The sequence below is a fragment of the Betta splendens genome, chromosome 5, assembly GCF_900634795.4.
Source record: "Betta splendens chromosome 5, fBetSpl5.4, whole genome shotgun sequence".
NCBI classification, from domain to species: Eukaryota; Metazoa; Chordata; class Actinopteri; order Anabantiformes; family Osphronemidae; genus Betta; species Betta splendens.
In genome coordinates this window covers 1848384-1872631 of record NC_040885.2, presented here as the reverse complement: position 1 = coordinate 1872631, position 24248 = coordinate 1848384, and the positions used below count along the sequence as shown (strand labels likewise).

General features: G+C 44.5%; 2 protein-coding genes across 5 annotated transcripts; one reads left to right on the top strand and one right to left on the bottom strand.

Annotated features, from left to right (window-relative positions):
• The first annotated feature begins 666 nt into the window (after window positions 1–666).
• zhx3a (zinc fingers and homeoboxes 3a) lies at window positions 667–17128 on the top strand. Of its 4 annotated transcripts, none has more exons than XM_029151807.3 (3): window positions 667–970; window positions 10600–13492; window positions 13955–17128. In XM_029151807.3, exons 2-3 carry the CDS (start codon window positions 10800–10802, stop codon window positions 13986–13988), a joined length of 2727 nt encoding a protein of 908 aa, XP_029007640.1. In that variant the 5' UTR covers window positions 667–970; window positions 10600–10799; the 3' UTR covers window positions 13989–17128. The 4 variants fall into 4 exon arrangements, with proteins under 4 accessions (XP_029007640.1, XP_029007642.1, XP_055364878.1 ...); XM_029151809.3 differs by lacking the exon at window positions 667–970 and adding an exon at window positions 1018–1593; XM_055508903.1 differs by lacking the exon at window positions 667–970 and adding an exon at window positions 4024–5185.
• top1a (DNA topoisomerase Ia) lies at window positions 16001–24248 on the bottom strand. Its single transcript, XM_029151811.3, has 21 exons — window positions 24095–24248; window positions 23583–23607; window positions 21855–21951; window positions 21652–21766; window positions 21423–21475; window positions 21241–21333; window positions 21067–21136; window positions 20854–20942; window positions 20345–20460; window positions 20144–20265; window positions 19922–20044; window positions 19627–19814; window positions 19410–19554; window positions 19066–19209; window positions 18713–18898; window positions 18564–18632; window positions 18305–18419; window positions 18048–18175; window positions 17752–17846; window positions 17503–17652; window positions 16001–17279 (listed from the first exon to the last, which is right to left on the bottom strand). Exons 1-21 carry the CDS (start codon window positions 24125–24127, stop codon window positions 17177–17179), a joined length of 2259 nt encoding a protein of 752 aa, XP_029007644.1. The 5' UTR covers window positions 24128–24248; the 3' UTR covers window positions 16001–17176.

Sequence of the window (24248 nt, the reverse complement as noted above, 5' to 3'; positions counted from 1 at the left end):
GTTGGTTGGTTTGTGGGTCCGCGCGCTTCTCTCAGTGCGCTTTTGCGCGCGGAAAGGCAACAAGGTCACTGAGGGTCACAGCCCTGTGCACGGCAACGCCAAACTTGAAGTCGTGATTTGCTTCGACTAGAACGCAGCCTCGTGTGGGAGTGAGAATAACACGCACGAACAATTACGGGGTACCACGTTTAACGCGCACCCACGTAAAATGGCCTGCATGCCGCGCGCGCGTAAAAGTCTATTTTAAGCCATTCAGCTAATAGGCCTGTCTTTAAAATGACAATTCCCACACCGATTAATATTCATAGTAGCCCATCAAGTGATTTTTTTTTCGTCTCGAAAAAACGTGTGACCTAATTAGGAGAACCTTTTGGGTGATGAAGCTCGGTGAAACGGCAGATGACTAAGCCAGTGTCAGACCAAATTCGCACATTGCAATTAATCTGTTCAACCTGTTCCGCGGCGCCATTATAGCTACGTATGGCTTAATCTGTTAGACCACAGCCTTACCTCTGTAACGACATACCCAAATGTGCGCCGGGCTCAGTATACGTACCCCCCCCCTCTTCTACACATACGCACGCACACACACACATATCCCCAACTCATCCCCGCCCCTCTCCAAAATTTTAGATGAAAGGGCTTTTGGATTTTGGATGACGCTCCTTATCACGTGTTCATAGGAAATACACTCGCTATAATTTTTTTGGAGCTGCCTCGTCCTGCGCCGCCGACCATAGTTGTTTTGCCGTCTCCGTACAGTGTAGCTGAGGGGTGGAAAGGTAATGTAATGTAATGTACCTTGCCGTGGTCACTGAGGGGTTCACGCCAGTTCACCGGGTTCACTTGAGGAGAGCTCCCACCCCCTGCTCGCCCCCTCTTCTTCTCCAAGCGCAACGATCGGAGCTAATCCAATATTATTCATTTATATATTAATGTCGGATTCCATTTTTTGCCACCGACTCTTGAGGTAAGGACACATCTACTCTCCCAAAAGCACGAATACGCTCCTTATTGGCGAGGCGCGATCTCCAAAGTTGTTTACTGGAATTATGTCTCGCTATTGAATATTGAATTTTCATCTGGTGCTGTAGTCAAGGCAGTTTATATGAAGTCGCCAATGTATAAAATGGCGACAGTAGGTGGAGGAGGGGGGTGGAGGATTTTTGGGAATATTCATAAGATTATATAGAGTGCCAGATCGCCTTTGGCAACTAAGCTGCGAGGCAGTGTGTTGCCCCACAGCCTCGTGAATGGAGCGAAACGGGTTAACTCGTCAGTTTGTTACAGTTACAACAGCGGATCCTCCGTCTGGCTGAATTGGTTGCTGCCTCTCTCTCTCTCTTTCTCTCTCTCTCTCGCGCGCGCTATACAATGTGGCGTATCTGCTTATTTTATTGCACAACGCGCCGTGTTTCCCCACTGTACTGCGAGCGCGAGCGCTTTTGAGTTGTGAAAGACTTGTGAACGCGGTGCCGCGGCGGGCTCATCGGGCGATAGACGAGCCCCGGCTCTCCATACATGTCCAGTCCTCGCGCTCGCCTCGCTGATCGCCGACTCTCTACACATTTCTTCCTCTTGTCAGACAGAAAGGTAGGCCTGTATCTCTGCGTGCACTGGGCGCTTTTCTTTCATTTCCTCCTCGTCCTCCAACCAACATGTGCTGCTCTCTCCAACTCACACGCACGCGGGCACGCGCATACACACACACACACACACACACACACACAGAGGCGGATATATATACAGTACAGTACAAAGCTGCTCATTTCGGCAGAACTGTGGCGAATCAGCGAGGCGTCGTGCTGGAATATAAGTTCCCGTACGCTCACATTGTGTGTCTGTACATAAATATTGACGCAGCTCTGAGTGCCATGTGTCTCCCTCTGCCTTTCTGGGAGGGACCTCTGTGCTGACTAATGTTGCCTCTCTGGATCATGTGTGGGTCCAGTGCCCAAAACACAGGAGACAACCCCCGTATTATTCCAGCTGCCAGCCAGACGCGCATGAATCACTGGCGATATTTGCAATGTATTTTAATTATTTAAGCAGCTAAGCTTGTTACGTATAATGTAGGTCATGGAAACGGCTGCAGAACACTTGAGGTTTTCCTGAGAGAGTAGGTGTTGGGTCTGCGGAGAGAGCGTCTCCGAGTGTGTACTACGGCCCGGCTTCCGGTGGACGGATCCACACTCTGGTAGTTAATTTGCAGCCATGTGCGCTGAGCAGAAAAACAAAGGTAAATGAGCTCTCGCTGGGCAGCTCCAGCGGACCGGGTTCCGGACCGCTTGGCCCGGTGGGCTCAGTGTGTGCGGACGTTTTCGGTTCAGCGGGACGCTTACACTGGGGGAATGTCAATTCCCTTTGTGGATCCCTGGGAACAGTCTTCCATCTCCCTTCTCGGAACTGCTCTAATGAGGCCAGGCATATTGCCTTTCATCCCTCACTCCCTGCAATTAGGCACAGCTCACAGTTTTCGTTATGGCCACAGCGGAGTGTTTGTATACACAGACACAATGTAGTGGGCCAAGTGTGCCCACTCCCCTCTGCAGGGCAGCGTCTCGGCGCAGGCCGGCCCTCCTATACCTGGACTACTGTACTTGGTAGGACTCGGCGTTCAGCAGCTGCACTGGGGATGTTATGTTTGTGTGTGCCTCCCACGGCTCGGAGTGAATCCCCTGCCAAAGAATTCCAACGAAGGTCGTATGTTGGCGATTTGCAAATTTTAACTGAATGCGAGGTGTAGAGCGATCCTCAAACCCAGAGGAGGGATTCGAACCGGCGCCTGACCTCGGCCACGTCTATGTCCGAGCCACTTCTACACAAACAGGCGTTCGCGGCGGCGGCGCACCTCGTGATTCCGGAGGTAAAATTCCGGGAAACGCACCGCTCCCTCCGGAATGAACAGCCGCCTATACAAGTTCACTTTTATTTCGGGCTTTCATCCTTTTTTCGGGTATTGCCTTTGTCGCCGCGTCAATGCTGTATCGAAGCGCCGGCCCGCTCAAAAGCCCCACTAAAACAGCATGTTTGCACAGTTCCAACCAAAAGAAATGCCCGCGCTCCGAGAGGGGGGCAAAAACCTCGGGGCTAGTGTGGAAAGAGCCCCTGCCACTTTCTCTGTCCCAGGCAAGAAAGGTTCGGTCAGCAGGAGCTGGCGTTTGCCAGGCGCTGGCAGTTAAAGGAGGCTGTGATGTCAGCCATTTTAGGATGGACGCTACAATGTGGCGTGCGCCGCCATCTTTCTTCCCTTTTTGTCTTAAGTTGTCCAATGAATGCCGCCTGTATTCTTGGCCGCAGAACTGAAGAAGTTATTCATCAAAAGTGATGCAAAAGGATGCATGACTCAGAGGTGTTTTTTTTTTTGTTTTTTTTCTCCGCGCGCCATAGTTTATTTGTCTGTCATTCATCTGGGCCGCAGACAGAAGGCTTGGGAGAACAATGTGAGACTTCTGCAGCGAGCACGCAACCTGACACAGAACGGGGGTCAGCGTTAGCGTTAGCGAGGTGCGGCGACCTCCAGGCCGCCGCCGTAGCGGGGGACGCCTATCGGCGTCACGTCCGGCGCCGCCGCGCGGCTGCGATGCTTCTGTCATCGGCTGCGCAATCGAGCAAGAACTGCGTGCGCGCGTGTGTGTGTGTGTGTGTGTGTGTGTGTGTAATTCCAACCTGATTAACAAGAAAATGGCAACATCCTTGTGCAAGATCCCTCAGCCAAAGTTCTGTGAAAGAGGCTTGAACCATAGCTGGACTTTGCAAATGGGGCGGGCGGCACCTGTGGATTAAGCCGGTCCCGCACGTGATGCAGTCCCAGGAATCCGTGTGTTCCTTGAGGCTGGTGTGGTGGGTGTGGGTGAGTGTCTCCGCGGCGTGTGTGGCATGGTGGGCAAGGGGAAGAGATGGGTTGCCATGGCGATGTTAACACATGAGTGGCACTGCCGACCGGTCTCCCAGTGGACGGGGCTGCAGTCATAGAGGTAAGGGAGGGGGGGGGGGGTGTTTGTGTATGTGTGAGGAGCAGGAGAAGGAGGAGGAGGAGGATGAAGGGACGGCCGACAACACCTGCGTCTCAGACATTTCACTAATGTGCACACAAACACGCCCATGCGAGGGGGAGAAGAAAGAGGAGCCCCCACTGGAGAGGGAGGCTGCACGCCGGAGCCTCTGCCCGTCTTCAGCCGGACGGCGGGCCAAGACGCCGACTCGTGTGCTGTATTAGCGCCGCGCTAATGACCCTGGTGACTCCCAATTGTTTTTCAGCACACGTAACACGGGGGCCTGACAGTTATTCATGCTGGCAGGCGTACAGTGCCATTCACACACAAAGATGTCCCCGAACTGAAGCCTGTCCACCCTTGCCGTCAAAAGAACCCTACATTAGTCCACTCTGGCGAGCGTGATGGACACAGGAGACACCCAGACACGCAGGAAACAGAACAATTGCGATTCGACGGTCGGCCATCTGAAGGCTCCCAGCGCTGGATCACGTTTCCCTTATAAATGAGGTGCCATTGTTCCCAGTCTCTTCTCTGTGCAAGGCAGTAATTGCTCTCTGTCTCTGGCTTATATTTGGGTGTCCAGCTGATCCACTCACATGACATTAATCTATTTAATGGACATTTGGCAGAAAATGTTCCCGCTAAACAGATTTTTTTGATCATTCATATGTATCTGTCAGGAATTCCCCCTCTCCGCTCCAACCCCCAGCGAGGACGGGGTCATTATTTTTTGGGAGGGGGTGCTTGGTGTGTGTGTGTGTGGGGGGGGGTTGAAGCAGACTTTCTCAAGACAAGCACGGATCACTGTCAAAGTAAATTACACACAAAACAAATACTGTCAAGAATTCGTGCCTCTTTTCTTCTTTCCGCTTTTTCTTTCTTTCTTCCTTTCTTTTTTTTCGGTGCGTCTCCCGCAACTGTCGCATCAAGAGACTTCTTGCCAGTTATTCAGTTCAAAGAGAAGGATTTTCAGCACGGTGCAGGTGCTAAATGTTGCGGAGGTGAGGAGGGAGTGTGTGAGGAGCGCCGAGACGCGTGCCTAAGAGGTGTCAGCGGGGAGGAATATTGAAACAGCACAGCCTGTCATCATCATCAGTCATCCTCTCACTTCACTCCCGAGCGCCCGACTTCCGTCTTCCTTTGTCCTTCTCCCTCCGCCAGCCTCCACGTTCCCATTCATGTGACAGGTAGGACAACAAAAACACCGATCTGCGTTTGTTAATGTCAACTGTAGGTGACCCGGCGATCTGGGAGTGTCTAAGTCCGCGGACTGTTTTGAATTAAATTTTAATGTCTAGCAACCACTTTGCAGCCTCGCCTCCCCGGCAGCAGCTCGCTGTCGATTCTGCATGTTTTGCTTTTTTAACATCTAGTAATATTGTAATTACTGCAGCAGTTTACGAAGTGAGAGAAGCAAATGCGCGGTGCGTTCTTTCAAAACAAGAGCGCCACACTTTTTTCCCCACCCCATAAAAAGTATAGAATAGAATTAAGTATGAATGATATGTAAATATTACATTATTATGGAAATGACAGTGTAGCAGAACATAAGCGAGGCCCTCCTGTAAATCTTAAAGCTGCTATTTAATCAGGCGGAACGCATAAACCCCCCATCAGAATTTAAACCTAGCCTAATCCCATTTGTTTTGAAACGCTTGTTTTTGAAAAGTTGAATGGTTTTAAACGTGGTTGGAGTTGGGCGAGCCGACACCCCCCACCCTGCTTTACGCTCGGAAAGCGCTCTTCCACTCTCGCCACAGATACGACGTCCCGAGTCTGATGAGATGAAAAGCACCCCCCCCTCCTTGGAGCCGGTGCCAGCGCGAGGACATACGACACACCGGGGACAGCGATCGTCTGAGCGGCGTCTACCTCGCCTGTGAAACACAAGGCTCCGGCTTTTCAGAGGGACCCATTCACTGGCTCCCTTGTCTCGCGTCCGATCGTGCTCCTCGCTTGCCAGATAAAGCAGCCCATTCTTTTGATGGGTGACCTGATTCTTTACGTAACCTTCCCCAACTTTTGGCTTCCGTCGGCCCTTCTCATCCAGGATATGGAATGTTTTGTTCCTTGAGGAGGAGCGCTGCAGTAGGTCGGTGTCAGACTGGCGGGGCCTCTGGGCAGTCGCTGCACCAGTATCACCCCCCCTCATGTGACCAGATCACCTTCTCCATCACTCCGTCATACAGTGTTCTGCGCATGGGACAAACCGAATTAATCACATTAGCGTGGCTAAACTGATCCAACACAGACTTTTCTATAACATGGTGACACACAGATGTTTCAGAAGTGCATGACTACATCCCTCTGTTGCGTGAAAGCTGACTTCTAAATCCCTCGTTAAGTGGAACAAACTCAATGAACGCCGTGTCCTCACCAGGGGTTAATCGAGGGTGCCATCAGAGGATATCATGACCTCTCTGGCGGCAACACATGCCCACGTCTGGATGCAGTGAACCGGGATTACTGCATAAGATGCTGGTGACCTAGTTTTTTTGTTGTTGTTTGTTTGTTTGTTTGTTTTGGGTGTTTTCTCCCGTCAGAAAGCAGCAGTAGAGAAGGTGGCGGCTACAAGAAGGACGTGGGACTCTGTGGAGTCGGTGTGTGCTGTTAGTGCGGTCATTTGAGGGTTTTAATTCTGGAACAGGTTCATCTTTTATTTACCGCGCAGCTGGCCGCGTATGTAGATGCAGTGAAATGAAAGTCTGTGAAACTGCTTTTCACTTGGTATAAGTAGAGGGCGAGCAGGGAAAAAATGTGTCGGGAGGAATTTTATATTGTTTTCTTTGTAAAGAACAAACTGTCGGACAAGATGTCGGGGCAGGCTGGATTTCAACAGAAGGCAGATTTTGGGTTTGTGGTAGTTGAGTTTGTGCAGCTGATGTGATTCCTGCGAATGCATGAGGAGATAGAAATTGATTTAGAAAATAAATAATTATAATAGGATGGGAGTAGTTTTTTAGCAGCACATCACACATCGATGCTTCTCCGGAATGAGGAGGGGAAGGTGAGTGATTTACAGTGTGTGTGTGTGTGTGTGTGTGTGTGTGTGTGTGTGTGTGTGTGTGTGTGTGTGTGTGTGTGTGTGTGTGTGTGTGTGTGATTACAGGTTCATGCAAGGGGCAGAGGGTGCATTGATCCAGTTACATGTTTTTCTTTTACATTTCGTACTGTTCAGCGTTAAAATGACAATATTAAACGCAGACATATCTCCAGTAAGTCACTGATAGGATCGTATCCATTGTCTTGTCTCGGAAACCTTTGTTAAATATTTGTGGCATTGTGATAGACGGCATTGTGTCTTTTTTTGTTCATTTTGTGAGGGGGGAGCTGTGGGGACAATCCACATCCATCCTGATGGCCGGCGCGTTGTAGGGAGGCAAAGCCTGTGGATGTGGTTTGCTAATGGGTTTGGAAAACCGCCGATCTGTGTATTGTGTCTTTGTAGGTGCTTGACATGCTGCTGGTTGAACATATGCAGACTGAGGCAGTTTGTAAATGGAATCACATGTGTTTGTAGTAACTTCCTCAGCACCTAAAGGTACAGGTGTCAGCTGACTACTGCCACACACACACACACACACACACACACACACACACACACACACACACAGTCAGGTGGTTTCCCCTCCTGACAAATTATACCCACACAGTAAACTATAATATCCAATTTGAAACATGTTGCAATAAAATTTTCACCCTGACAGGCAATAAAAAAATGTAACCTTTATATGTCTGCTTATTTAACTAAGGAGGAACAATTATAAACACACAGTTTAATATTTGAAACATTCCTCATTTTCGCTACATAAATACACATTATTCTAAATTAATATATTTAAAATGGAGCTGGCATTCACCAGCCCAATTTTCCTAAATAAATACACATATTTTTGGAGACAGATGCAAGTCTGTGCATATTTTTGAATATTTGTAGTGTGCAGACGATGCAAAGCAGCTGCTACTGTTAGATGCAGCCAACAGTGTTCATTAAGAGAAGTGAAGATTTAGTCCTTTGTACAGATCAAGTAATTATAGTGGGTGACATTTATGTAGATGTTCAAAATGACTCAACACTGCATTTAATTCACTATTGAATATTAAGGGTTTTGCTTAAAATGTAAACAAACCCACTGGCTGTTTTAATCAGATCTAGTTCTGACACACGCTATTATCCAAGGATCCTGTAATGCTCCTTACATCTACTACAGCAGATGTTTATCTGTGAACACTGTTAACAAATGTCTGGTATGGATTTCAATTCTTTTTACTTCAGTACCATGTACCTACACAGAGGAAGCAATTCACCATAAAAGTACTTTGTGTACATGTATTGTGCTTCACTACCTGGTTTATTATGGAAGAAAAATTAAATATGTTTTGGAAAATTCCTTTTAACATTAATAGAGATCAGTAAGAACAGCCCCGGGTTTCCTCAGCAAACAAAGACGTTTTATTTCCTTACAAATTAAATGATAACTACTAGATGTTAGTGCCATGAATGGCTCTTCGCGTCTAATAGCTCTAGATTCAGGACCTCAGTCATGTTACTACATCAACATGTCCCTTAGACTCCTCACAGACGTTCTACCCTCAGTTAGCTCGCACATAGCACATCACAATCTAACTTTACAGGCTTTGGACCGGCTCCGTACCACAGGTTCCTTTATTTAACTGCTCAAAAAAACCTAGTCCCAATTTGAGGGCTTTAAGTACTCAACTCTGACCCTTATCTATAAAAGGTTTGAAAAAGCTGCTGCACAGCATTAATGTGACCACGTACTCGGGAATACAAGGAATCTGTGCATTCAGGAGTTAGAGCAGACCAGGTTGGTTTGGATTTTAGCAATCAGTGATACATGCAAGTAATGCCCTGCTGTAATTGTCGATATACAAGCATGGATGTCCATTAACTATCTTCTTTTTTATTTAAAACAGAGGGAGATTATCTGGTTAAAAACTCTCAGTTACATTGATTAAGCAGATAAATACTCCCCATCACGTAGTGCTGGTTGTCTTGGACCAGGATATCTTCTACAAAGCGTACATCCTCCAATCCCTCATTAGCTTCTCTGACGTATTTAAAAAACCTTGTTCTTGTCCTCTCACACTTAATAATCAGGCCTCATCGTTCCATATCTTCCCATCAGAATTCTGGTGGACTTGTGGTTTGTGGAGTTTCTAAATGTAGAATGGGAGGGCAGAGCCCAGTGGAACCAGCTCCCAGTTCCCAGTTTAATACCAGGCTTAAACTTGTCTTTTTCATAAAGCTCATAGTTAGCGGGCTCAGGTCACACTGAAGCACCTCTTACTTAAGCAGCTGTGGATCCAGACCCTCCCCCATTACTGTTTCCGTCTTTCTTCTTGTAGCTTTCTAAACTTACTGGTCCCACCAACCTGGCTTTTGTCTCGTGCCTTCTCCTTTCTCCTCCTCTCAGCGTAAGCGGCCGAGGCAGACGGTCGCCCGCTATGAACCTGTTTCTGCTGCAGGTTCTTCCGCTGAAGTCTCTTGAAATCATTTTTGTTGTGATTTGGCGCCATATAAATAAAGTACCTGGACTGAACAGAATTAATGTGCATCCCACTCAGTAGGTGCTAAATCCCCCAAGGTGCAATGTGGACGGTATTTATTCACCGATATTACCTTTTTACTGGAGGGTGTCAGGTGGCAGCTGGCAACAAAGATCCTAACACTGATTCAAACCCATCCCATTATTTACTTTAGCTTTACACTCGTGCTTCTGACGTGTTTTGTTAATATCATGAAGCTCTACTAAAAATAATTCTGTGGACACATGCCATCAATAATTACGGGAGCCAAAACTGTGGCAGCAGTGGAGGAAAACAACAAATATCACAGAGATTAGACTGTCATTTCTGACTTTGTTGATTATTACTCTCTTTTTTCGGAATTCATAAAAAGTGACAGCTAGACAGGACTCTGTAAATCCCAGTAAATAACCAGAACAGTGACAGGCAGCATTGATTGGGGGGAGTGTGTGTGTGTGTGTGTGTGTGTGTGTGTGTGTGTGTGTGTGTGTGTGTGTGTGTGTGTGTGTGTGTGTGTGTGTGTGTGTGTGTGTGTGTGTGTGTGTGTGTGTGTGTGCGTATTATTTTACAGTTGAAAAGAAGAAAGGACATTTTCTTCTAGATCTCCTTAATCTGTTTACTTGTATTTTTTTAAATATATATTTATGAAATGTTAAATCTGGTAAATCTAATGTGAGTTAGTCAGATCTTTGTTCCTTTCTATACAGTAATTTCACGCAACCATCAGTTTTGGTTATGAGCATAAATCGTGAGGCTTTTTTAGCTTCTGTGCTGTAATTGCTGACAAATACCACCTACATCTTTCACACTATATTTCATCTTACTACTGTTTGAGGCTCTCGTCTTTATCTGCATCTTTCTCACTAAAACATTTCTTCTGTATATTTAGTTTTTGTTTTTTGCATTTTTCAAAATTGTCATCCATCAAATTTTAATTAATTTTCTTTGTTTGTTTGTTTGTTTTTAAACTGTATCATAGTGTTCATTTTTCTGTAACTATTATCTGAAGTCTGGGCTGAAATGTCTCATTTCTTGTTCTCTGTCCTCACAGGTTGCCTGGTAGCTGTTAAACTTGTCCATGTGACAAGAATCCTGAAGGGACAGAAGGCATGAAGCAACACTGTGATCTCATAGTGGCTGGTCCATGACTCCATTGAACTCCACTCAACCCTCTCCACTATCCACCCGCCCTCTGTTCTCATCATACTGGACAGCCAATCACTCACTCTCCCATCTACACAAAGCTGCACAATGGCCAGCAAGAGGAAATCCACTGTACCCTGCATGATACCATCCAAATCCAAACATGTGCGTGAGGAAATCATCCTGGGCTCGCTACCAGAACTCCTACCAACAATCCCAGAAGACAGCATACTCAGCATCTCTGGAGACGAGTCTTGCCATTTCTCTCATAGCTCCTCCAAATCCGAAAGCGGCAGCGAGATGCAGAAGGGAGGCACGTATAGCTGTCCAACATGCCGTTTCGAATCCAGAGATCTAAACTACTTTTTGGATCACATGCACAACTGCCACTTAGACTTCAGGGCCCAGCCCACCTTCTACTGCCTGAACTGCGGGGTGTCGGTCGTCCGCTTCGAGGCTCTGGCGCTGCATAACGCCAACGCCCACCCAAAGATAATGGAGGGCTTGGCCACCGCCTCTCTAACGGTCAACAAGCGCGATGGGGTAACGACCGTGGAGCAAAGCCTGTTCACCGACGGTGGAGAGGACCACAAAGAATCTGGCATCTCCCTCACCAAAACGCCCATCGCAAAGATGATGAAGGCCAAGGGGGAGCACAAAAAGATTGTGGTCTCTCACACTGTGGAGGTACGGAAGATAGACACTGGAAAGGATGTCGACTCCAGCATGCTGACAAATGTGCCTGAACTCCAAAACGGGGCTCTCAGTGTTTCTGCTGCCCCAGCTATGCCGAGGACCACTGTCACTCATTTGATTACGAAGACAGTGTCCAACCAATTCTTTCACCAGCACACTCCCTCTCTTTACTCTCCCCCTTCCTCCGATTCCAATAAAGACCTTCCAAAGGTGATGATCCCACTCAGCAGCATCCCCACCTACGATGCTGCCATGGACACCAGCAGCTTTCTCAAGACATCCTTTGGCAAGTTCCCCTACCCGACCAAAGCCGAACTCTGCTACCTAACGGTGGTCTCAGAGTTCCCAGAGGAGCAGATCAAACTGTGGTTTACTGCCCAAAGGCTCAAGCAGGGCATAAGCTGGTCTCCCGAGGAGATCGAAGAGGCCAGGAGGAAGATGTTCAACACCGTGTTTCAGGGTGGGGCGCCTCAGAAGCAGCCTGCTGTGCAGCGACCTGTCAATCACATTGTAACCCACCACACTGTCACTGCCCATCCAAGCTCAAAAGGACCAAACTTTCAGATGGCCAAAGTCCCCTATGGCGGCAACAAAACCAGGCCCGTCGGGGTCATAAGCACGCAGGCCAACATGTCAATCAATCCCCACGTCACCAGGGTCTCATACTCTACTCCAGTCGCCCCCCCAAAGTTCCCGTCCGTCAAAACAACACAGGTGCTGACCAAGAACACCCAGTCCACTGTGGAGCCTCCCAAGAGCAATGGCCTCAGCCTGGACATGGCTGGAAGCAGTGGTTGCGTCAGTAGCACCAGCAGCAGTCGAAGCAGCAGTAGCAGCAGTAGTTGCAGTAGCAGCAGCAGCATCAGCAGCTATTCCAGCAGCAGTAACGGTGTCGAGGCCGTCACCAGGAAACCGGTGAGCAACAGCAGCCTGGCCACCGGCACCACCAGCACTGCCCCCTGCTCTGCCAACATGAGCAATAACGATGAGCACTGTGTTGCTGACGCCGGCGGCAAACCCAATGTGAAGAGCGGCGGTTCGCCCGTCGGAGGCGAGGGATCCAACGGTACCAAGAGTCAAGTGATCATCGACAACACCAGCAAATCCAGCGTCGCCTGTAAGAATCAGAACCGTCCACAAGAGCAGGCCCAACCCGCAAAGCCCGACGAGGAGCGCAACAGCTTCGTCCACAAGACCAACAACAGCAGTATTAGCAGTGAACAGCCCAACGCGGCCTGTAATGACGGCGCCCCCAACGCGAACCACGCCAGTAAATCCCCCACTGAAAGCACCAGCACCACTGTCATCACAAAAAGCAGCTCGTCCATTCTAGACGAGGGGAAATGCAACAAGGACTTTCCCATCAAAGGCATGTCAATCTTAAAGCAACTCATTAAAGATGACGACCCGTTCACCAGGGAGCGAGGCTGCTCAGAGCTGAAGGTTGACCCCATCAAGATCAGCTTTAAGAGGCTGAAGATGAATGAACCAGAGATTACGTCTGATTTTCTACATCAAGAGCAGAAGTCCGAGGTAACCGAGGTGTCGGCCCCTCAGCCGTCTTTCTCGGCCCCCTGGGGCAAGACGCCCCAGCAGCTGCACGTCCTCCGGCACGTGTTCTCCAACACCCGCTGGCCCAGCAGCCAGCAGTACGAGGAGCTGAGCATCCAGACGGGCCTTCCCAAGCCAGAGGTGGTGCGCTGGTTCAGCGACAGTCGGTACAGTCACAAGAACGGGCAGCTCAAGTGGTTAGAGACCTACCAGCGGCTGCCTGCGGAGCCGGAGGAGCGGTGCCAAGGAGACGCCGAGGCCGACTCCACCAAGGACTCGGCGGTGGCCAAAAAGAAAGTGGCGGAGCAGGGGGCGAGCAAGCGCCTCGAAGGAGAACCGGGGCTGAACTCAGGGCAGAGGGTCGTGTGGCAGGATTCATACTCGCCACTGCTGGGTTTGATGGCGTCCGAGGGGGGCGACGAGCGAGGCCGGGCCGAGGAGGCGGCACAGCAGGGGGTCCTGCAGGGTCCGTGGTCGGGGAGGGCCGAGGATCACCAGCAGCCGGTGGCCAGTCAGCCACTCATGGAACAGCAGGCTGATGCCAGTCAGGCCAGGTACATCTGTAACGTGTGAACTTCAAAGTGTGATAAGTGCTACTCAAGGAACACCCACTTCTTCAAACTCTGCCTATCGCTGTTTATCAATCAGGAGGACACAAACGATGTGGGACAGGTGGAATGATAAAAGCGTGACAGCTTGTTGTTTTTAGCGGTGGCTGCGTGACGTACAGTAAAAAAGGAGGCAGGAAAGGAGTGTACAGATAATCACGCTGAGCAGCTTATTCAGGCAATCAAAGGTCTGTTTTAAGAAGCTATTTTTAGACGCATACAAGTCTGTGCCATTGAATTATACAGTGGGCGTTATAATATATGTGAATAAATCATGACGATTGTCTCTGGCGAGATGGGTTTCGGGAGAAGCCGGTTAGCGTTAGCTCCAACCCCGCAGCGTGACGCAAAAAAGGTCCGTTCCGAGCGCGTCCTGACGATCTGTGCCTGTTTGTGTGTCGCCGGCAGGGATCGCCTGAGGATGGAGCTGCTGGAGGTGTGATGAGGCCGGCTTCAATCTGGCCAGAGGAACACGACGTTTAAAGGCTGGCTCGGGCCCCTGGCCGTGGTCGAAATTTAAAAAAAGAAAAGAAAAAAAAAAAAAAGAGTGTTCATAATGACAGCAGATGTGATTGTAGCTGGACCGTTGGACTCTGACTGTAACTGTGAATACCCCCCACTCCTCCTCCGCCCTCCTCCTCCGCCGCCGCCGCCGCCGCCTTCTCCTCCTCCCCTCCTCTTCCATCTGCCATCACTTCCTGCCATCGTCAAACGAAAGAACTTCTCACCTTTGAGTCCTGTGATGTTTAAGCCTTTCATGCTTCTTTGTGGTTGTGTGGGGAGGGTGCACAATGAGGTCAGTATGAGGGATCAAAGAAAAGAAAGAGAAAAGACGCACACTGACTGGAAAACTGACTTGAATGAGCGAAGATAGGATAGGGGCCGGAAGATATTGTCTTTGGGTCAGAGGGATATATATGTATATATATATATATGTCATATATATACATACATATGATTAAACTGCACTATGAAATAGGGTTTATACTGACTGGACAAACAAAAGATGTGTCAAGGAAATGTTATTGTTGGCTTTGTGATATTTTTTACTTTTTTAGCAACCAGTACTTCAGCACTGCCTTGAACTTTACTTTTTCCGTTATTTGTTTTTTCAATTCTATTTACTCTTCTATAGTCACTGTAAGTCCAGATGCAATCAACCATGTTTTATTTAGATCTGTATAAATGTTGGTGATCACTTTGCAATTCAGCTACACGCAAGAGACTATATACAATGCACTAATGAAGACAGCAATGCTAAAGATCACACTGCCCCACGATAAAGGTATTGACAGCTCTGTGGAGATCAATACACTACACTGCCCTGCAAACTGAACAGAGAGAAGCCTGTCACGCTAACGTTGCCTTACTCAGCTCTGTCCATGTGTTTATATGACCTGTCTGCCCATCACCTTGCTTTCCAGCTACTGTGCTGTCCTGAGAAAAAAAAATATATATATAGAAAAAAGAAAAAAAACATGCCAGTACATCGATGGTCACTGTTGGTCTATATCTGTGAAAAAAAACATTTTTGTGCTGCTTTCTGTACACTTGGAGATGTTTAACTTTAAGCTGTAATTGTATCAAATATTGTTACTGGCAAAATGTTGTTTAAAGCAAAATTCACAATTTGACCCTAGACACTGACAGAGTGAGATATTGTCTAGCTAGAGAGCCAAATGGGGAGATGTTTGCTCTCCTCTGAATTTTCTTGTGTTTCTATGAGAAAAAAAAAATACAGTCACTACATGGATCCTATTAAGCTGCATCTTTGTCAAGCTGCTAATAGCTAAGAACGGTGCTATACCATCCAAAGTGAAATTGGAGGTTGATCTCCTACCAGCAGTGTATGCACTTGTGTCGAATGTTACAAATTTATTTTGGTTTGAGATAAATGGAATCTGGACTTACGGTGTTATGATCACTTAAAAAAACTTTTATGAAATAGTCTGATCATAAAGCACTGTTGTATCATCCTTTCTACACTTCTGAATCTTTACAGAATAAACTGAATACTCACCAAGCACAAAACGTCTCTCATTGCTGAGCACCTAGCACCAGGAGTGAAACTGTTCCATGGATACCCGTCTAATTATTCAGTGTGATGAATGTGGAAGCAACACGTGGTGCACAGTGATTGGAGAAAAGCTACAGCCTCACCTGCTGGTGAGCAGCTGACAATACAAATAAGAGGGGAGAAAGAAAGAAAAAAAAAAAACTGTTTCCATGGCAGGAAATCACAGCAAAATAACATTTTCCCTTCAGGTTTCTAAGCAGATGGTGACTAGAGGTTCTAAAAGAAATAAAAATTAAAGGTTGTGTGTAAACGGGAGAAGGACAGCTCAGATGAGGCAACGCTGGACTAAAATTCTTAACTACATGTGAATATAATTACAACAATCTTGTCCACCCTGAATATAACAAATTGAAGGAAATAAAAAGGTAGACTGCATATTTACTTGTAGGGTTTTATTCATTTTTCAACCTACAATGAGCATAAAACTCAAAACATGATAAAAGATTATGACAAAAAAGGAGAAGGGACGCTGACGTTACAGCTGCTTACATCAACGCTCCAATACAAAGAGTGGGGAACAGAGTGGAATAAGATGAACTGATAATTCACATTAAATGTTACATTACCTTATCCTCAATCTTAACATAAATTTATAAAACTGCCTAAATTGTAACAGATTGATTTTTTTTTTGGCAAATTCCCTCACATACCTTTAATGGAAGAAAAACATTTTCCTTACTGATTTTAGACATGATTGTATTGTCTTCAAGTAACAGATGTGGATTTTTCTTTCTTGGAACAATTAAGTTAAAATTAGGTGTAGACAGGGCTATACAGCGAAGATGTTTGCAACTCAAAGGGTATAAATGATTGGTTCACATTTACACTGAGGAAAAAAAAGTCCCTGATAGAGGCTGTAAAATAATATATTCACATTCTGCTTGCTTAAGTAAATATTGACATGGTTGCAGTATTCATCACCCTTTGCCTGCCCAGACATCCCCTTTCATACCCAGTTCAACATAGTCCAGTTTAAAATATTCATCCAAACAGACATCTTCCATGGCCAAGCCCCTCACTCACACATGCATGCACACAATTTCACCTCAGCAGTCAAGCTTGTGTATTCATTTCTGCAAAAGGCGTGTGGGTGTAAGTTAAGGAATTCATTTGATTTAAATTTATCTATCAAAATATAGAATTCGTTAATAATACATGGGAGGGCTAAAATACAGAGCAAGTGAACAAAGAATAAAATGATACAAAGCATTTAGGTTTTTGCTGAATACAGTAGCTATAGGACCACAGAGTTCAAAGTTTAGGCATTGGGAGTGAGGCAATGGTGAAGGGGGTCTTCCAATAATAGACTGTCTTGATGCAAGTTCAGCCTTCATACCTGATCTCAGACCAGATGTTTGGAATACCCACTACACACCCTCCTGCCATTTCATAAAAGCCGGACCTCGTCTGTTTTTCCCTGTTAAAACTTTCTGAAATTCCTTGTCAGGTCTGGCCATCGAGCAAAATTCAGTTAAGCTAAAAAAAAAAAAAAAAAAAAAAAACAAGTATCCAATTTAAAAATGTGTATCATAGTTAAAACCACAAACTTGGATCTAAAATTCAAAGTCTTCATCTGCCATGTCAATGGCCCAGGCAAATTTCTCACGCTGGGTTTTATTGTAGATCTTCTCAACGGGAATGCCCCATTTCTTACACCTAAGATAGAAAATAAAAACAAACATTTATTACGGGACAGTTAATCAGATACTATAAAGACTATTGTGTGTGTGTGTGTGTGTTTTTCTGTATCCAAGAGGGTTCACATCTATGAACTGATTGACAATGTACTAAAATGTACTTTTCTTTCAAAATAAATTTAAAAAAAAAAAAAAAAAAAAAAAAAAAGGAGAATGATAAATTTGGGGGATTAATGCATTACCAAGCGACACTGATGCGAGGATCCAGATAGTTGAGCTTGGAAGTGCCAAGGGCAATCTGCTTGTTCTCTTCACGATCAGTCGCCTGCACTTCCAGCTTCATCAGTTGCTCTTCTACCCTTTGAACTGCTTTCTTCTTGGTCTCCACAGCCCTGCACAAGAGGTGAGAAAAAGCAGTTGGGTAAACGTGTAGCAAACAAGCCAGACCTGCGGGAAAATTTTTTTTCCTCAACAAATCCTTAAATACTCACTTTTTGGATTTTTCGTCTTTCCGTATTTTGGCATCAGCCTTGGCGCTCTTCAATTCTCTCTTAGCCTCAGATAGCTGGTCCCTTTTAGCATCAATCTAATGAATTATAAAGTGATAAAACAAAAAAAAGCACATTTTAGTCATTCTATTTAACACAATTATTTATTTATATTTACAATATAATTTCCTGTCTTCCTAACGAACATATTTATCTGTTTGAGTACATGGTGCATTAGTCATAAATAAAAGGTTCAGGCATTTGGAAGTAGTGAGACTGGTTTCCAAGCACACCCTCACCTTAGCCTGCAAGTTCTGCATTGACTTCTCAAATGTCTTCGGTGGAGCTCTCTGATGGTTACACAGGATAGCCACAGCCCTGTTAGCCCTGTTGTATGACAAGATCTTGGCTGGAATGTTTTCCTCCGCTAGAGAGATAGAATGTAATTAACTTCCAGTACACAAAGTTAGTCAGAACAAATTTACTAACACTATCTCTACCATTAAAGTATAGCTTACTAGGTCTAGTCAAAATTTGTGTGCAGTGAGAGGCTTACTATTCGTGAGCTCCTTTAACTGCTGCTGCAGGGTGATCGAGGCGTTGTAAGTACGGAAAACTTTGGCTGTCAGACCGTCCATCAGCTCCTGAAGGTGCTTGTTAAGAATAGAAGTCTGGACGAAAACAATAGCAGTTTTTAAAGAAAATAATAGCACCAGTGCCAAAAAGCAATTAGACTAAAATTTGTCACCCCTTAAGAAACAACTCTAAATTTTTTATTATTTTTTTTCCCCCAAACATGACTGTGCTTTCCTTACATTCAGGCGATCAAACAGGTCATCATCTGGTTCCTTGTTCTCCATAAATAACTGGAGATTCTTAAATACCTAGAAGACAAAACATACATTAAATTAGGTATTTACAAAATAGCAAAAAAATTAAAATTCTTTAAAGCCAGCATCCTCACCCTTTTTTCCACAGGGACCTTGTTGTAGTAGCGAATGGAGTCTTTACCCAGAAAGTCAAACTCTACGACAAACTCCTGACCTTCACTCTCTGGATACAGTTTGATATGTTCGACTCTCAACGAGCAGCAACCCACTGTGTCTGCGGTCTCACCTTCTTCCTTCTCATTACCCGCTCTCAGCGCCAGCTAGAACACACCAGGACAGAATTAAACTTGCTGTACATAGACATTATGTTCGCTGCAATAGTGTCTTGCCACTTTTGCAAGTAGCAGTCATTACAGAGTAATTACACTGCATTAAACTCCCTCAAGCTAGACACCAAAAACAACAAATCTGCAGCCATGCAACTCACCTTGTCGATGAAGTAGAGCGCCACAGCCCGCTGTCTAATTCTCATCTCTTTGGACTTCCAGTCTTCACGGTACTGGTTCCTAATATGATCCACACATTTCTTCAGCCTACGAGCAGTTTCATACTTCTGCCAATCCTTCTCTCCCTGCAGAAAACCATGAGAATGAAATTAGCAGTTTGTTGTAAAAGCACCTAAACACCTAAGATTTCAATGACTTCTTAATATTAAACACAATGACACAAACCCAGGTACAAATGGAATTGAAGCTTTATAAATTTCTTTGTGTCAGAGGATTAGTTGAGGAACTGCTTTGAAGAGTTCTTTTAGTCCAGGACCCAGCCTACCTTGATTCTGGAGCTGGGGTTCAGCATGATGTACTTGATGGAGCCTTGAATATTCTCCGTCCACGAGACCAGCCAAGTCACTTTATTGTCATGACGCACCTCCTTCCACTTGGTGCCTGGAGGTGGTTCAGGGTGCTTGGAATCCCTAAGAAAAGTACACGCACACTGTTTGGACTGTACACACACACACACCACCATCACATATCCCTTCACTCACTTGCTGCAGTTAATAATGATGTCTTCAGGCCTGATGCGACGTTTGAGCATGCCCATCTTGGGGTGGTCTCCACGACCACGGAACAGGCCTGGGGGCTCAATGCGGAAGTTAGCAATACGTTCCCGGTGGTTATCCATAATGCAGAAGCCATACTCCTGCAAGATGCGCTCATTCTCCTCTTTTATTTTCTACAACGGATAAAACATACATTAAGCATGTCAAGAGTTTAAGTGTATTGTTTTTGTAATTTTCATACAGAATATTCACACTTTCATGCCAATACACAGTTACTCACTTGTTTCCCCTCTTTTGTCATGGCTTTTCTTGCCTCAGACTGTGCCTTGAAGTATTCACTCATCTCAGAGAAGTTACACTTCTTTAGGTCAGTAAGTATCGACTTCTCTTCTGAAGTCATTTCCTGTAACCCAAAGCATTGAATCCTCTCAAAATCTCTTAGTTTCTTGTACAACTTAGATTACTCAGATTCTATAACAAATCTAAACAGGTGTCTTCCTACCTTCCTCCAATCTTTGAAGAAGTTCTTGCGGAATATGTCTTTTGAGGTGTATTCATGGTCCAACATTTTAGCAAAGAATGTTGCCACCTCTTCAGCTCCAGGGCTGAGTTTCATTGGTTTACCTAATTAAATAAATAAAATAAATAAATAAATACCCAGCCATAGACTGCATGGTCAACTTAATCGAAAAACAGATCTTACCATCATAGTAAAATTTGACGTGGCTGGGAAGAGGCTCATATGGTGGCGCAAATACAGGACCTTTGTGTTCCAGAAACCTCCATTTGGAACCATCAGTGTATCGCTCCTCTTCCCACCTGTAATCAAACAAACAAAAACGAGCTGCTTTAAAATCAGGAAAACAGGTGGTTCTACTGTAATACATTTTTACATGCTTGTCTACATATACAACACGTCAAAAATGGTGCCAATTGAGCCAATCGTCGGAAATGTGGACAAACACACCAAACGACACTAAATGTCTAAATGAGAAAGGCAACTGCAGGATATGGACAAACACAAAACTAGGGTAGGTCATGCCATGAAATCTGCCTTCTCCAGGAGTAATTAGGTTTCTCTGGCCCTCTCCGTCCAAATGACAATCGGGGTTACTTTTTTACATTAATCAGATCAAATTAAAAAAAAACACGAAATAAATCAGTTTACGCAATACAACGACCACGCAATGACAGCATGACTGAATTACTCACCATTTCCACTTCTCTTCTGGCTCCTTCTTTGCTTTCTTTTTTCCATCATTAGGTTCTTTTTTAATTTTTGTTTTTTTAGACTTTGTGTCCTAAAACAAGGAAGACACCATGAGTTATGCACTCAAAAGATTAAAAAAAAAAAAGCCAAACATTGACTTCAAATCATGATATAGATCTTTACAAATTCTTACATACAGCTCAATCTGTGCTTACCTCATCTTGTTTCCTTTTCTTTGCCTTCTTGTCATTTTCAGTTTTTATTTTTTTAGGCTTAATTTCGGAGCTGAAAAAAAGGAGTTTACATTCAACTGTTTAATGTGGCAGACATGAGGGGGGAAAAAAAAAAAACAAAACAAAACAGTAATTTAATGGAATGGGACCACTTACTCGTGATCATCATCACGTTCCCTTTTTAGAGATTTCTCGTATTTAGGTGAGTGGTAAAAATTATCCTCAGGCTCAGGCTTGAAATGTGGAGGACTGCAAAAGAAAATGCAACTAAAATAGAAATATGTGCCTTATATGAATGGCAAATTCAATTTCCCAACCAACAGAAAGTCCAAACATACCTGGCAAAGCCATTCTCTTTGTCCTTTTTGACTTTACCATCAAGTGACTTTGTCTGAAAAAAAAAAAAAAAAAAAGATACAATATTGGGCATTACAAACAATGGTACACATATCTTTATAACTACAATACCTGATAAGTGAAGGATTTGACAGGAATAGCAACTCAAATTTATAGACGCTACTAAACAAAACATCTCCAGCACAACCACATTCTTCCTTCATAATTCACCTTTTCCTCTTTTCTTTTCTCCTTGTGCTTGTCCTTGTATTTGTCTGTGCTGCCATCTTTGTGCTTTATCTTTTCCTTCTCTTTGTGTTTTTTGTCAGACAAGTCCTTGTAGTCACTAGTTTAGATAAACAATGACTTTATTTTAACTTCAGCAAAACAATAGAAACATCCATGGGCAAAGATTTTGGAAACACACACCATACCTGTTGCCATGCTTTAATTTTTCACGCTCCTTATCCTTCTTGTGGTCCTTATGTTTGTGTTCTTTCTCTTTATATTTGTCTTTATGCTTGTGAGAGTCTGAGTAGGAAACAAAAAAATACCCTTGTTAACAGGTGACATAGTTGGGCAGCAGGGACAAACGCATTTAGTAGAAGCTTAACAGGTAAATAAAGTAAAAACAAAACCAAAAAAAAATCCAAATATTTAACTGAGACAATATGAACACGCATTTAATTTTTATGTAACGCAGCTTATGAACACAATACCCCACAATATATTGAAACGCGCAAGTGAATGCAGTACCTGCCTAAATAAGCAAGTAAAAAAAACAGCCTATGAGAAACATATCCTAGTGTATGAAAAGGGAAAACCAAATATAGCAATGAACAATTAGAAATGACCAGATCTGAAAAGGCGTTATCCACTTACGGAACAGTGTCACAGCCACCACATTCTAGATGAAGCCTATAATAACTTTGTCACAATCAACAAAGCTTGATATTTTAAAAGCAGTGTAAAATTTTTGCCCTTTATTTGTTTGGGGTTGGTTTGCTATCCTATGCATTTCAAATCCTAATGCACACGCCACTTTGCACTGAAGAGATCAGCCAATATATTACAGAAGACAACTGACCTACTTCCGACAAACCATAAGACTGAATTTACAATTAAGAAATTAAATCTGACAAAAATGCCTTTCACACAAGTAGTGCTGCCAAATATATAGTAAACCAGCACAAGCTTTAAATTCTGAAAGTAGTTTTTTCAAAAGTTACTGTTTATAAAGTATAACATGAGGTGACACTGTTCTGTCCAGAATCACTGAGAGCAAAGATGCTTGACATCTATCCCCAAGACAAACACTGCCCTGCTCCATATAAAAGAGAACCTAATATGTAGCCTATTGCCGTTTTACAGATGATCTTTAGCAATTAAAGACACAAAAAAAAATGTTTGGTAAACAATTCAAAGTCAAACCTACAGAAACCTGGCCTGTATGTTTACAGCATATTGTTTAGAAAACTATTTTTTTTTAAAAAAGGATTAATACTTTTAAAGACTTTACAAAAGCTACGTCAAATCTATTGTTACAGAATGGGCTGTTAAACTTGAGATGTGAAAGATTTATGAAATCTGATGACTTTACAGGGATCCAAACTGAAAACCCATCTTCGTTAAATTCTTATAGTCGAAAAAGTACAAAATAGCGTCAAAGAAGTGTATAAAAATATATTTTAAAATATTATCCTTAATCATCGTCTGAGATCTTAATAAAAAAGACTATGCCCTCGTATTTCTCCTCCACAGCCATCTGCACTTCACAGTCAGCTTGCAGCAGTCAGGCCGCTACACCGAAAAAGAAAATGGCGCAGAGACTAAGTCCTCAACCCCCAAACCCTCACTTTCAGGTGGGAATATCGGTATTGAATTCCACCCAACAACAAAATCCAAAGCAATAAACTGATAAAACACCTTCTGGTGTATAACAATGTTGACTCGAATTGAGAAAATTGCGTGTAGAAACGCTTGAACAAGACCTCCCTTTTGAACAATAGACGCTTGTGAGTGAGACAGAGGACTTAGTCTCTGGACGCCATTTCTGTCCTCTACTGAGAACTAACGCAACGTTACATTTAATCAGTGAAGGCACGTCAGAATCTGGAGTAAAACAACCACTTTATGGCGTTAGCTTAATGTAAGGAACTTACCATTGACCCGAGAGCCACAGTCGATCTGAAAAGTCGAAAAACAAATATTAAAATCCGTTGTCGCTAATTAGCCGGCTAACTAACTTTTAACTTGCTGGATGGCTAAGCGACAGTTTGTTAGCTACCCGGCTAGCTTGACTAGCTTGCTATTCAGGCTAGTGATAAGGCTTAGTGGCTAATGCCGAAACCGCTACGGCTAACACAGATTGCTAACACTAAACTAAATTGTTCGACTTTTTAGCTCAGTTCGAGTTAAACCATGGTCATTCCATCTTAAAAGTCACTGGTCACAGAACGTCCCAACACCATTACTGATGAATATGTGATAAGACGTGTCAAGACGGCGTTAATTACAAATTTAGTTGTCTTACGAATACACTCGACTAACGTGCGCTAGCAGGCTCTTTTCCCTGCTAGCTTAGCTACCCTGTCAAACCAAGTGAATAAAAGGGCGACAAGAACCCGTGCCCGTTATCCGCCCGCGATGACATTAGAAACTATTTCAACATTACCTGATTCTCGTTGTGGGAATGGTCCCCACTCATTTCCTAAGCGTTGTTTGATTGAAAAATCAAAAAAGAGAAACGTGTAAGGTTACCACACACCGGCGAGGAGCTGCAGGCAGAATGGAGAAAAAACACGACTCTGTGGGAGAAGTGTGAAATT

Excerpts from the sequence above, each read along its gene's own strand:
- zhx3a (XM_029151807.3), top strand. The coding sequence starts at position 10,800 with ATGGCCAGCAAGAGGAAATCCACTGTACCCTGCATGATACCATCCAAA. Across the intron at positions 13,493-13,954 it reads GCTGATGCCAGTCAGGCCAG|GGATCGCCTGAGGATGGAGC; the intron begins GTACATCTGTAA and ends TGTCGCCGGCAG.
- top1a (XM_029151811.3), bottom strand. The coding sequence starts at position 24,127 with ATGAGTGGGGACCATTCCCACAACGAGAATCAG. Across the intron at positions 19,210-19,409 it reads ACCCCAGCTCCAGAATCAAG|GGAGAGAAGGATTGGCAGAA; the intron begins GTAGGCTGGGTC and ends GGTTTTCTGCAG. Across the intron at positions 18,633-18,712 it reads AGGTCCCTGTGGAAAAAAGG|GTATTTAAGAATCTCCAGTT; the intron begins GTGAGGATGCTG and ends TTTGTCTTCTAG.